Here is a 12,218-nt window from a genome sequence, read left to right as displayed (position 1 = left end):
CAGAAGAGTATAATAAAAGATCACTGTAAAAACTACTATTCAAGCTGGTAGTTTAGTAGATGATACTTTATTATTCAAGTTCACGGTTTTTTCTAAATTATGCAAGAATACTAAGGCACTGATGGCAGTCCATTCAAAGAAGCGTTTTCAGTCTTTTTCTCTCTGCTGGGTTTTGCTTAGTGCTGGCTTTGCAGGTTTATAAACCGCCAGCTCTTCTGGAAGATGGCATCAAGCTGTTTGTGTACGAAGGCAAATACGATCTCATTTGCAATTGGCTGGTAAGTTCGTGGATAAGTTCGTTTTCAAATGCAGGAAACTCTGGATTGATCTGACCAGCAATCTTATGTGGAGGCGAACGTCTAGAAGTTCTCTAGAATTCTTTGTCGTGGAAGTTAATGTATAAGAACTATTTAGAAATGTAGGGTTTTGTGTCGTAGCCCTTTTCCCATTGCTCTCGGATCATCAGGAGACTTCACGGTTTGTTTCTTCAGTTTAAGTGCTCAAATCTCAAGCACCGCAAGCACAAAAGCTTGATGGACGTGGAGTTTGATTCAATGGACATAGCTTTTCGCTATCACAGCGCACTGTTTTCGTGACAAGGAGGATTGTGGTGAACGAGACGAGCCTTCCTGTGGATAAGTTGGAGCTGCTTAAAGCGAATGTTGAATCGGGCAAGGCTCTTGGACAAGCTGGACCATCTCACCGTTAGTCACCGTGCCGTGGTAGTACTGCAGACCCACAATGTTAACCGTGAGACAACCCACCAGGATCGCTTCCGCCTCCTCCTCCTCCTCGCCGGAGTCATCCTCCACTTCCACCACTTCCTGTGAAGCGCTCATCCTGTTCTTAGGGCACTTGAATATTAATAAAAGATTTAGTGCAGATCTTGTTAAATTAAACATTCTTATAAAAATAACTCCTGCCCAATTAGCAAAAATTATTTTGATTATCATAGTTTTATTACATTAAAAAATAAATATAAATAGTATCAAAATAAAATATATTATATTCCATTTTGAAAGAAGAATTGAAAAAATAAATATAGGATATTTTTTTCATAGAAAATTATCAAATTCCTTAGAGGGAATTATAAAATCTACGTAACACCACTGCAAAAGGTTGAATGTCAATGCCAATCAACACTTTTGTATATTATATATGTCATAATGCTTTCTTCTCTTGCCCAAGCAATTGGCCACCTCCCATTGGCTAAGAGCAAACATCAGTGTCATTATTTGTAGTTATTCCAAGGCCAGGTGGGTGTTTGAGAAAAACCTAGTGAAAAATCTTGTTAGTTGGAATGTTGCTATTGCAACAATTGTTGCAGTTGAGGATCTAGAGGAGGCACAGCAATTGTTTGATGGGATGCCTTTCTACAAGTCTTGTATTATGGACAATGATGATCACTACATATGCAGATCATGGAATGGTTATTGAAATGAAAAATTTATTTCTTGTGCTAGCGCACAAAGATATCATCTACTAGAACACAAAATAGAACTTACACATAAGGTATAATAATAAGGGTGTTTGCCAGATATGGTAAGCTATTATATAGCAATATTGAGGGATTAAACTCAATACACAAGAGTTCTTGTGAAACTAGTGCAAGATAAAGCAAAAGAAAACTAAGAAGCCAAACTAAATATATTTGATTAAATAAACACTTAAGAATTCTTTCTTTATGCTTATTTGACCAAGTGCAAATGTTAAATCCAATTTACTAACACTTGGACAAGAGGGCTAATAAAGGGAATCAATAGTACTGACTTTTTGCTGTCATGGTAATAAAGAGAGAGTGTTCGTAAAAACTAGCCAATAATTACCTTTTGATACTTAAAGTCATATTCACGACAATATTATCTCAACCTAGAAACTACCTAAACCTTCGGAAAGAAGACACGAACATCATTTTGACAAAATTTAAACAATATTTTTCCATATTTTACAATGTTATGAGCTTGGCAGTGGTGGAAGCTATAGCTTTCTCCACTGTCGCAAATGTGACTTCGGGTATCGAAAGTTACCTGTCGGCTAGTCCTTATGGACACTCTTACCTTACTGCCACAATGGCAGGAGGTCGGTATTGCTGGACCCTTTATTAATCCCTCTTGTTCAAGTGTTAGTAAACTGGACTTTGCATCTATATTTGGCCGGATGAGCATAAAGACTGAATTCCTAAATGTCTATTTAGTCAAGCATACTTAGCCCGGCTTTTTAATTCTCTTTTACTCTGTCTTACACTGGCTTGACAAGAACCCTCGCGTATTGAGACTAGTCCCTCAATAATGCTGGATGATAGCTTATTGTGTCTGCCAAACACCCTCGCTATCATGCCCTTTGTGTTAGTCTCATTCCGGTCCCAAATGCTATTTATGGAAAGTATCTAGATTTGCTCATTTGACATATCTACGGAATGTAGAGATTGAGCTGAACACAATGGTGTTCGTCCCATGTCCAAATTTGCAATCTAAGGACATTCCATATTTAGTAAGTTTCGAGCTTGTCCCAGAAACTAACTCTTGATACTAAGGGAGGCTTGGGGTGAAAGCCCAAAACATGTGTTCCTCAAGGGGGGGGGGGTCCAAATGTATAGTAGGGATAGTGGGTAGGTCGGGCATGGCCGACCAACCTGAGGCATAGTCTAGCTCCCTCTTGCGTGCCTATCTTTGTTCTGCGTCCGGCTTGGGTCTAAGCCTAAGTTCCATTCCATGCTAGCTCGTGGAGTACCCATGTCCTTGCATTAGGCCACCGGTATGTCAAAATAGCACTAAACTCTGTTTTGCTCTGTTTTGCGTGCTAGTCTTGGCATTGGGACGCTGGTTACTCTAGGACTGTTCCAAATCGCTCCAGGCTCCTATCCCTTCGCTCCTTAGGCTTTATGCTCGGTGCTTTGTGGTTCGGTTCTATCACTCCTTGGCTCTACACTTGGGAGTTTGGCACCGTTCCTTTGTTTAGTGGCCCAAGGCCCTAAACCTCAGGTTCCGCACCATGTTCCTTTGGATACATGGCATGTGACACATGGCATCTGTCACGTGGCATAAAGACGGTTTAGGTTCCGCTTCGTAGTGTTATCCTATGGTAAATCACCATAGGATAAAAGGTCAAAACCACATGCACTACATCCACTGTGATGGTGGCCTTTTCTCAATCACTTCCTTCTGCAACACCAGCGACAAAAATGCTGAGGTGATGGAGCTTGCCTTCATGTGGCTTATGAGGTGTGGTTTTACCGTGAGCTTGAGCTCTAGCATCCTCAGTGTTGATGGTGAATACTACTGAGTTTTCAGTGTTGTCCTTGCTCTCGCTACCACTGTTGTAGTCTTGGCTATCCTCGGAGTTTGTGTCCCATGCACTGTTCTTGTGGGAGATGGCAGTGTCACTGAGACAAAAGCGTGCTTGTTTCTTGATCACTTCCTCAGACTTGTGCAGGGTAGTGTGAACCACAAGCTTCTTCTCTTCATCTTTGATCTCTAGGATGTCTTTGAGGAGGAAGAACACCTCGTTTGATCTTAGTAGACTGCAATGGTCGCCTAGAACCCCATGCCTTGTAGTCTCAATGAACCCAACATCCTATGAAGAAAGCAGAGTTCAGAACCGGGTGATAGAAACAGAGGGCTAGCTTGGAAGACTTGGATGGTACCATGCCAGCACCATCCACATACTTGAAATCAGCCTGCAAAATCCAAGGTTTATTTGAGTAAGCATGAAGAAAGAACTCCGTATTACCTCAGTATGGAGAATTTCTTTGAGCTCAACTATGAGGCATTTTTCACTCTCGTAGCTGGAAACAATGGAAAAAAGTTGCCAATGAAAGTTGGCTATCAAGAACGAAGAACACATACCAGATGTGGAATGGAGTTTTGCATGAAGTGCCATAGATGTTGTAAAACTTAAATTTTTTTGGAAGTTTTGCAAAGAACCATAGACGGTAGGACTCATTCGCCACTCAAGAATGCATTTTATTGAAAGGAATGAGAAACAAGCCGCCCCTCCTTTTCAAGCAACACCTAGGTCGCTCGCAATGTATCCAAGTGTGTGCTCCAACATCAACGTCCTATTATGGGGTGGATCATGTGCTGCAGTGGTGTTTTGGCCGAAACGCAGGACCATCGAGCTCGTTTGCCAGGCAGGACTTGAAAAAGGACTAGACATGGTGGAATAGAAGCTGAGGGAGAGAAGGTTTTGCCGCTTGGCCAAGGGTGATTCCAAAGTTTATCGGGTGATCGGGGTGCTGGGACTGAAAAGTCGCTCCTACAATCATTACATGGGAGTGAACGAGATATCTTTCGAAGGGATCAAGTCCGATGAGGTTGCAAAGGTGGTTGCTCAAGCCGCCAAGTTTCTGGGATGGGATGTCTCGAGAGATCTCGTTTTGAAGCTTCTCCGGAGTTCCACTGAGCTAGACCGGTACGCAACACTTCCACGCAATCTCGTTGCGGCTGGATCCATTGAGGGGGCCTTGGAAGTCGCCGCGAAGACTCTCAGTTTCTTTTACGTCTTCTCCCACAGTCTCGATAGCTGGGATGCTTTTTGCTCTGAAGGTGGACGAAATTCCAATCTTCGTCGACTACATTTTCCACAGAGCCGGAACAAGACCTTTGTGAGCTGCTCATCAACCTGTGGGAGCAAGACGCTGCTCAATGCTTTTGCTGGAAGCAGGATGCTTATCTCCATTCGCATCTCGTGAAGCTGTGTGGGGTGGTCACAACCAGGGACTTGAATCATCCAGAGGTGGCAGAGCTCGCAATCGACGTGATGGACGTGTTACAACGCCACACTGCTGGAAAGCTTGGTACTCAATCTCAAGATCCACAAGTCCGAGAACTTTGTGGCAGAAGTTTGAGAGATGGAGGCCATCGAGCAAGGGCGAGCGAAGCAGGGAAGAAGGCTCTGTGCGACATAGCCCAGGAGAGGATCAACGAGCTCTCGAAGCTGCAGGAGCCGGATCCACACAGGTGGTGTCAACCTTTGGCAACACTTCCGGGTCATCCCGAGGTGGAGGCGTTTCTCCGGGGTCCCCAAGAGACGTTCACGCAGCATTCGCGAGGCGCTGAGCTTTGCGGCAGCTACTTCGATGGGAAAGTTCATGAGTGCCAAGGGAGATGCTGGTGGACGAGCGAGGGATTCGTTCTGCCACATTCACAAGACTCGGAATGCGTATGTTGCGACGAGGAAGGTTTGCCCCTAGCTCTTCGAAAGTTATAAAGCATGTTTTGCGAGTTTAGCATTTAAATCAATGTTTGGAATCCAAAGTGTAGTTTGATTGAAACAGTAAGAGCACAGTCGAGATTATAGTTAAGAAACTAGTTAGATGTATCATACAGAATTTAAAGAGATGTCAGATTGAGTGAGGAACTGCCACCAGCATTCTCCACATTCTCTTTCTTTTTTTTCAAATGTTCTATTCTTTATAGTTTTTGGAATTAATCTTTCGGAAAGGAATGACAATAAAGTGTGAGTTCCTGGAAGAAATGCCTTGTCCAACAACCTTGGAACATGTGGAATGAAAGTTGGCAGTGCAATGGTAACTATGGATGATTGAGGAGTGCAACGCAGCAAGGATTGCTCAAGATCAGCAAATCTGTGTGAGTTGTCCAACCTGTAGGGGGTGCAGATGCTGGCTGAGGTGCTGGCTGAAGTGGCAGAAAGGAGGCTAGGTAACAGTGACTTCCATAGAGCTTGTGTGTGTCATCATGGTCTCATGACATCTTTTGGTGCATTGCCCGGGAAACAAAAGCGAGCGTGGAGATTGTGGTGGAAGATTGAGTGCCAAGAGAAGCCAGGCTACCTTCACCACATCAAAGGCTATTTCTTCTAGGGAGTGTATGAACCAAAGAAGTAGAGAGTACCTTGAAAGACTTGTCGAAGAACAAACACAAAAGGAAATAAGAGAGAAGCAACAATGAGAGAGAGACAAGAAATTTCTCACAAGAAATCTGCCACTTGTCCATGATCCTAAGAGCCCGAGAGTAAAGAGTACAAATCCCTTGCCTGGAAGTCCTGCCACTCATTTTCTTGTTCTTGATCATTATCCTGCTTGCTAACAGGACTGTTAGGAAAGAGACTTGTACTCCTCACTCTTGGGCTCTCAAGATCGTAGATAAGTGGCAGATTTCTTGTGAAAAATCTCTTGTCTCTCTCGTTGTTGCTTTTTTCTTTTCTTTCCTCTCATTCTTGTTCTTTGACAAGTCTTTCAAGGTACTCTCTACTTCTTTGGTTCATACACTCCCTGGAAGAAACAACCTTTGATCTGGTGAAGGTAGCCCGGCTTCTCTTGGAACTCAATCTTCCACCACAATCTCCACGTTCACTTTTGTTTCCCGGGCAGTGCGAGTATGTGCAGCGTATTGGTAACGATCGAGGCAGGAGCATCAAGGTGGTGATCAACATTGGCACTACTGAGGAACAGCGTCGCTTCCCTGACGTGGTACCGCTGCCTGCTGATTGTTATCGCATCCGCACCAAGCTGCCACTCTGGTTTGATGTGTGAAGTTCGCGTTTTTCTTTCTTTCATATTCGTATATTGTAATTTCGTTCCTTCATGTTTAGTAGTAACTAATCTAGTCTATTTTTCCAAAAGGTGTTGTAGACAGCATACCAAGGAGCTCTATGCTGCTCAGCTGAGAATGTGGTTCAACGTAGCGAGAGCTACTAAACATGAAAGCAAATTAATGTTCGTTTTAAACAAAGATTGAAACATTGTAAGACGTGGAGGTGATGTGGACAGTTGCAAGTATACATAGCCTTCTTGAAACAGTGCGTGGTTTAAACTTATTCTTGTCGAGCGTCTTGAGTGATCATGGTGAAGACTGGATCGCAAGTAAGTCATTCTCAGCATAGAAATGACAAAAGGCTCCTTCTCCCGGCCTCATGTTGAGCGCCCTCAGAGACGGAGAATCTCGAGAGAAGCTAGATGTGTCCTCGTGACAAATGAGTACAGCTACCTCCTTTTCAGTAGGCTTCTGGCTGATGTACCCTTCTACGTAGATTGCAATCGTGTTGTCAATCTTATGGCACGAGTAGACAGCATATGGGAAGACAATCTTGTGGCAGATGGTTTGGATAGCAGGCATGTTGTCAATGCGGGTGAGTGTGATCTTGGTTGGAGAGCTCTGGAACTTTGCAAGTTTGACAAATTTGGCTTTCGGGAAATTTCTCTTGACGTAAGTGTCCATAGAACTCTTAGAAGCGAAACAAGCACGTACCTCCCCAGCTATGGCTTTACCACCACAATAGGCTTGGTAAGCCTGAACCATGACGCTGAAGTATTGGTTGGATGATCCCGGCCCGTATCCCATCGCCACTAGAAAGCCAGCAACATTGGCAGCGTCAGGAAGGAAGGATGAGCGATTGGAGAGAAAGCGGCGGTGAGGAAGCTTGTCGTCAAGGATGGGAATTGTGATCGATGCTCCAACAGCGAGAGAGGTGGGAAGCACCACTCCACTGTCGACGGCAGAGATGTTGCGAAAAGACGCTTGTAGGAGAGGAGAATACGATTTCGCAGCCAATTGCCAGGTGGCGTCGTCCAGACTGGCAGCAAACCACGATGCCGGTGCGGGCAGGATGCATCGAGCAGCAGGGCATGGACTAGTCCCGTTGCGAGTATCTACCAGCTCGTAGCTATAAGAGTCTGCAAGAACGAACACCAAAGCCAGAAAAAAGACCACCATCGTCTTCATCTCTCGAGTGAGTTCAGCGAGCTTGCCCAGGACGGATCGGGAGTCCAGGAGGGATCGAGTGAGCGAGCGAGAGAGTGAGGCTAGAGAAGCAAGCACACCCTCTGAGAGCACACAGTAGGCCACATTTTGTAAACGAAGAAGACTTTGACGTACACAAAGTAGGCAGCGCCATTGTTTATGCTTGTTGTGCAGAAGACATATCTAACCTTTGAGAAGCTATGTAAAGAACTTTAGGTTTCTTGGATGAAAAGTGTGATGAAGTTTCTTAGCGACTACAGAGCTCCAGACTATACATTTGATTTCGTAAGTCTCTTAATCACAACGCCCCAGTTTCCTACTCGTTTTCTCCAGGTGAGTTTAAGCTTCGATCTCGGGGAAAATGTTACAAGCGTGCGAAGCTCGATCCTTGTCGTACCAAAGTCTTCCGGTGGGTTTGTTTTTATCTCTTTTTCCTGTTCTTGACAGACTTTGTTCTTCTATCAAAGAGTCAGTTCCTCTTGTGCTGGATGGATCGAATTTGAAGCTCGTCTATGTCAAAATCAATGGCCTAGAGGCCCAAGATGTGGAGCTCACGTCGTCCAACCTCACACTTCTTGCGCCTCCCAAGAATCCGTTCAGACTGGAAATTGTTACAGAGATTTATCCTTTGCAAAAGCTCAACAACGATGAGGTACGTAAGTACTTTCGGTTTAGCTAAACATCATAGACAACTGCTTTAGGGACTCTACTACAGCTCCAGCAATGGCTATTTCGTGACGCAGTGTGAGAGCGCGGGCTTTAGCAAAATCACGTTTTACCAGGTCTGGAATATAATTTGTAAAGTTGCCAGGACGATATCTAACAAAATTTCTCAGGATCGTCCCGATGTTTTGGCCAAGTTCACTGTGAGAATCGAAGCATCTAAAGATAAGTTTCCTGTTCTCCTTTCTAATGGAAACTTGGTTGAGTCGGGCCAACTTGACGTGAGTTCATTCCACTTTCTTTTTGGTGGTCAATTTCATTGAGGTTTTTTTCCTTCCAGAATAATGACAAGCATTACAGCGTTTGGTCAGATCCGTTTCCAAAACCGTGCTATCTTTTCGCGCTGGTGGCCGGCAAGTTTGAGGCTCGACAGGACAAATTCACGACTCGCTCCGGACAACTTGTCAAGCTAAACATTTGGTCACCCTCCGAGGACGTTGCAAAGACTGAATTTGCAATGGCGGTGCTAAAATCCGCAATGAAATGGGACGAGGATGTAAGTTGTTGTGCTTCTATATTGCTCATCTCTAGATAATTGTCTCTCAGGTTTATGGCCTGGAATACGACCTTGACAATTTCAATGTTGTCTCGGTACCAGATGCTTTTATGTAAGTATTCTTGCTCTCTAGAACTGGCTTAATTTTCTGATTTCTTTTGGTTTCCAGGGGTGCCATGGAAAACAAAAGCTTAAATGTAAGTATCATGCTTTTGTAATAGTAGTTGACAAGTCCGTGGTGTAGATTTTTAACGCCAAGTTCTTGCTTGTATCACAATGGACAAGCACGGATGCTGACATACAATTCTTGATGGGCATTGTTGCCCATGAGGTAGACATATTATATACCTCTTTTCTTCCTATAACTCCTCTATAGTTCTTTCACAACTGGACTGGCAACAGGTACTTCACACTTTTGGTCAATTCCTTTCTCCTCCTTACAAAGCCATGCCTCCAGAGTGACTTGCAGGGACTGGTTCCAGATATCTCTCAAGGAAGGCCTTACAGACTTTAGAGAGCTCGAGTTTCTCTCCGACATGGGATGCCGATCCGTGCGAACTATTGCAGCGGCGAGTTCGTTGCGAAAGCGTCAATTCCAAGAGGTGAAAGTATAACAACCATTCCAGTTCTTTGATTCTTGTTGTAAACTTACAGGACACGGGTCCATTTGCTCATCCAGTCAGGCCAGCATCTTATGTTGAGGTATGTGTCATTCATTTGCTAAATTCTTATGGTTTATGTTCCTATCATGTGTTCAGGTTGACAACTTATACACAGGTGAGCTTAGAACTCTTTGCTTATGCATAAAATATTAAATAGAAACACTACCACTGTCCCAGCAACGGTTTATGAAAAGGTGAGCACATTGTCATTATTGCTATTGTTCTTGTAGTTATTATTTATATGTTTTATTTTTCAGGGAGCTCAAGTCATTGGTCTTTACCAAACATTGCTGGGAAAGTCTGGATTTCTAAAGGTTTAGCATTTCATTTAACATAAAAAAGCTGTGCAAATATTTTTTCTTTCGCAGGGGTTTAAGTTATATATTGAAAGACATGACGGTCACGCAGCAACATGCGAAGATTTTTACCAGGCTATGTGTGATGCCAACTTGGACGACCTCTCATCCTTTATGCTATGGTAACGTTTCAAGTTTTACGGCAAATGGAAAAAGAATAGTGTGAATTCAGGTATACGCAGGCCGGAACTCCATGCTTGAAGATCAGTTCGTTTTATAATCCACAAGCGTCAACCTTTACTGTAAAATGCCGGTAAGAAAACATCGTATTTTTAAGTATATTTGCGATAGACTTTGTGGACTTTTGGCAGGCAGGAAACAGCTCCAACACCAGGACAAGCTGATAAAAGTCCTCTACTGATTCCTCTAGCCGTGGGTCTACTAAACAGCCAAGGACGAGATATTCCTTTGTCAAGGGTTCTAGTCGATGGTATTGAATCGTCTCCAACAGTTGAGCATAACGAGAGTACTGGCGCAATAACAGCTCTTCTTCGGGTAGAACAGGTTCGGCTTTCCATTTTTTAATCTATTTAGAACGTTCCTGACTGATAATGCAGACGGAACACGAATTTACATTCTTGGACGTGAAAGAGAAGCCAGTTCCGTCTTATTTGAGGAGCTTTAGTGCTCCAGTGCGTTTGATAACACCAGACCTTAGAGAGGAGGAGTTATACTTCCTCTTTGCAAACGACTCGAATGATTTTAACAGGTAATCTTCGTGGAAAAAACCTATTATCAGCATGCAAGATTGTTTTCGTTTCAAGGTGGGATGCTGGCCAAAGGATTGCCAAAAGTTTGATACTGGACATGACCACAAGTTTTCAAAATGGTCAAGAGCTTACAACTCCACTGGCTTACACCCATGCGATCAAAACCATTCTAAGCATCCCAACCTTAAACAAGGTAATATTCCTCTTTCTATGTAGAATCTTGACTTAAGCACAAGGCATTCGCAGGAGTTTGTCGCTCTTGTGATCACTCTACCAGATGATAAGGAGCTTCTGGAGATGACCGAAGTTGCAGATCCGGACGCTTGCCACTTTGTCCGACGTTTTTTGATAAAATGTTTGGCTACAGAGCTCAAACAAGACTTCATGCGAGTGGTAAGTTACAGCAAATTCACAAGAACTTCTTGTATAAGGAATGGTAACAGGTAAAGGAGAACCGATCCTCGGAGCCTGCTTTTGAGTTCAACCCCGAAAGCAAAGGCAAGCGCGACCTAAAAAATGCGGCACTCTGTAAGCAGCTTCATTCCTATTTCCATTTTCTTTTTCTTTTTTTCACTCAGAGTTTTGCAGATTATCTTGCATCTCTAAATGATCAAGAAACACTAGAACTGGCATGCGAAGAGCTTGACAACGCCACAAACTTGACTGATCTTTTGGGAGCTTTGTCGGCAATCTCTCAAAATCCTGGACAGGAGCGAGAGAAAATCCTGGCATCTTTTTACGAGAAATGGAAACACGAGCGCCTGGTATGTACATGTTCTTTGTGAAAGACGGAAAACATATATCGAAGCTTGTTCCAGGTTGTAAACAAGTGGATCCATCTCCAAACGTCAGCTGATACTCCAAACAACGTGGAGCTTGTGAGACAACTTTTACACCACCCTTGTTTCGATCCTCGGGATGTCACAAAGGTTGAAAACTATTTTGTTTGTAAGCACTAAGTCCTTTCCAGGTTTCTGCTCTTTTGGGAGGCTTCTTTAGCTGCATTGTCAACTTCCATGCCAAGGATGGATCTGGTTATGAGTTCATGGCCGACTTTGTGATCGAAGTTGGAAAGTTCCATCCCAAGGTAATTTTTAATCCTATGAACCCAGCCAAATTATGTTTATCTCTCTTGTTCTAATCTCTTTTGGTCTGTTAAGGCTTTGTCACTTTCACTTTCTTCTGCATTAGCAAATTTGTGGAGGTTTGATGCCAAGCGACAAACGCTGGCCAAGGTAAGGCTTTCAAGAAGTTACATTTTATTTTTATATTCTATGCGTTTAGGAGCAATTGAGGCGCATTGCTTCTGCAGAAGGTATTTCAAACTCAATCCTGGACACAGTAACAAAATGCTGGAAAACTAGTTGAAAGTTTTAACAAATTTTTTTTTTTTCTGCTGAGATGCTCTTTGCACAAAAAAGCTGGAAGTTTGCACTCGACCACTTCTTTTCGGGGTGAGAAGAAATGATGCCACACTTAGTTACTGTTATCTTGATATACACTAGAATTGCAAATATTTTTCAGCTTTTTCTATGTTGAGGCTGAATAAATTTTTTCACCTATGCAGCAAC

The 12,218-nt window shown here is 43.3% G+C and overlaps 2 protein-coding genes across 2 annotated transcripts; one reads left to right on the top strand and one right to left on the bottom strand.

Moving 5' to 3' along the window:
- Positions 1-6,800: 6,800 nt before the first annotated feature.
- On the bottom strand, positions 6,801-7,854 carry LOC112341144 (BURP domain-containing protein 14-like). The gene is made up of 2 exons (XM_024660751.1): positions 7,836-7,854; positions 6,801-7,633 (listed from the first exon to the last, which is right to left on the bottom strand). The coding sequence occupies exons 1-2, from the start codon at positions 7,852-7,854 to the stop codon at positions 6,801-6,803; spliced, it is 852 nt and encodes a 283-aa protein (XP_024516519.1).
- An 83-nt stretch (positions 7,855-7,937) lies between these two features.
- LOC9642461 (puromycin-sensitive aminopeptidase) lies at positions 7,938-11,886 on the top strand. The gene is made up of 14 exons (XM_024660750.1): positions 7,938-8,033; positions 8,170-8,352; positions 8,444-8,566; positions 8,704-8,919; positions 9,089-9,116; positions 9,322-9,521; positions 9,678-9,696; positions 9,990-10,059; positions 10,249-10,441; positions 10,647-10,730; positions 10,894-11,040; positions 11,226-11,411; positions 11,618-11,734; positions 11,839-11,886. The coding sequence occupies exons 1-14, from the start codon at positions 7,938-7,940 to the stop codon at positions 11,884-11,886; spliced, it is 1,710 nt and encodes a 569-aa protein (XP_024516518.1).
- Positions 11,887-12,218: the final 332 nt, after the last annotated feature.

Source organism: Selaginella moellendorffii, unplaced genomic scaffold, assembly GCF_000143415.4.
Source record: "Selaginella moellendorffii unplaced genomic scaffold, v1.0 SELMOscaffold_77, whole genome shotgun sequence".
NCBI classification, from domain to species: Eukaryota; Viridiplantae; Streptophyta; class Lycopodiopsida; order Selaginellales; family Selaginellaceae; genus Selaginella; species Selaginella moellendorffii.
This window is presented reverse-complemented; position numbering and strand designations above follow the sequence as displayed.

Bases quoted from the DNA above. Each gene is read 5' to 3' on its own strand.
- LOC9642461 (XM_024660750.1), top strand. From the start codon at position 7,938: ATGAAGTTTCTTAGCGACTACAGAGCTCCAGACTATACATTTGATTTC. The intron at 8,567-8,703 runs GTGAGAATCGAA...TTTTCCTTCCAG, and splicing joins ATGTTTTGGCCAAGTTCACT to AATAATGACAAGCATTACAG. The intron at 11,735-11,838 runs GTAATTTTTAAT...CTTCTGCATTAG, and splicing joins TTGGAAAGTTCCATCCCAAG to CAAATTTGTGGAGGTTTGAT.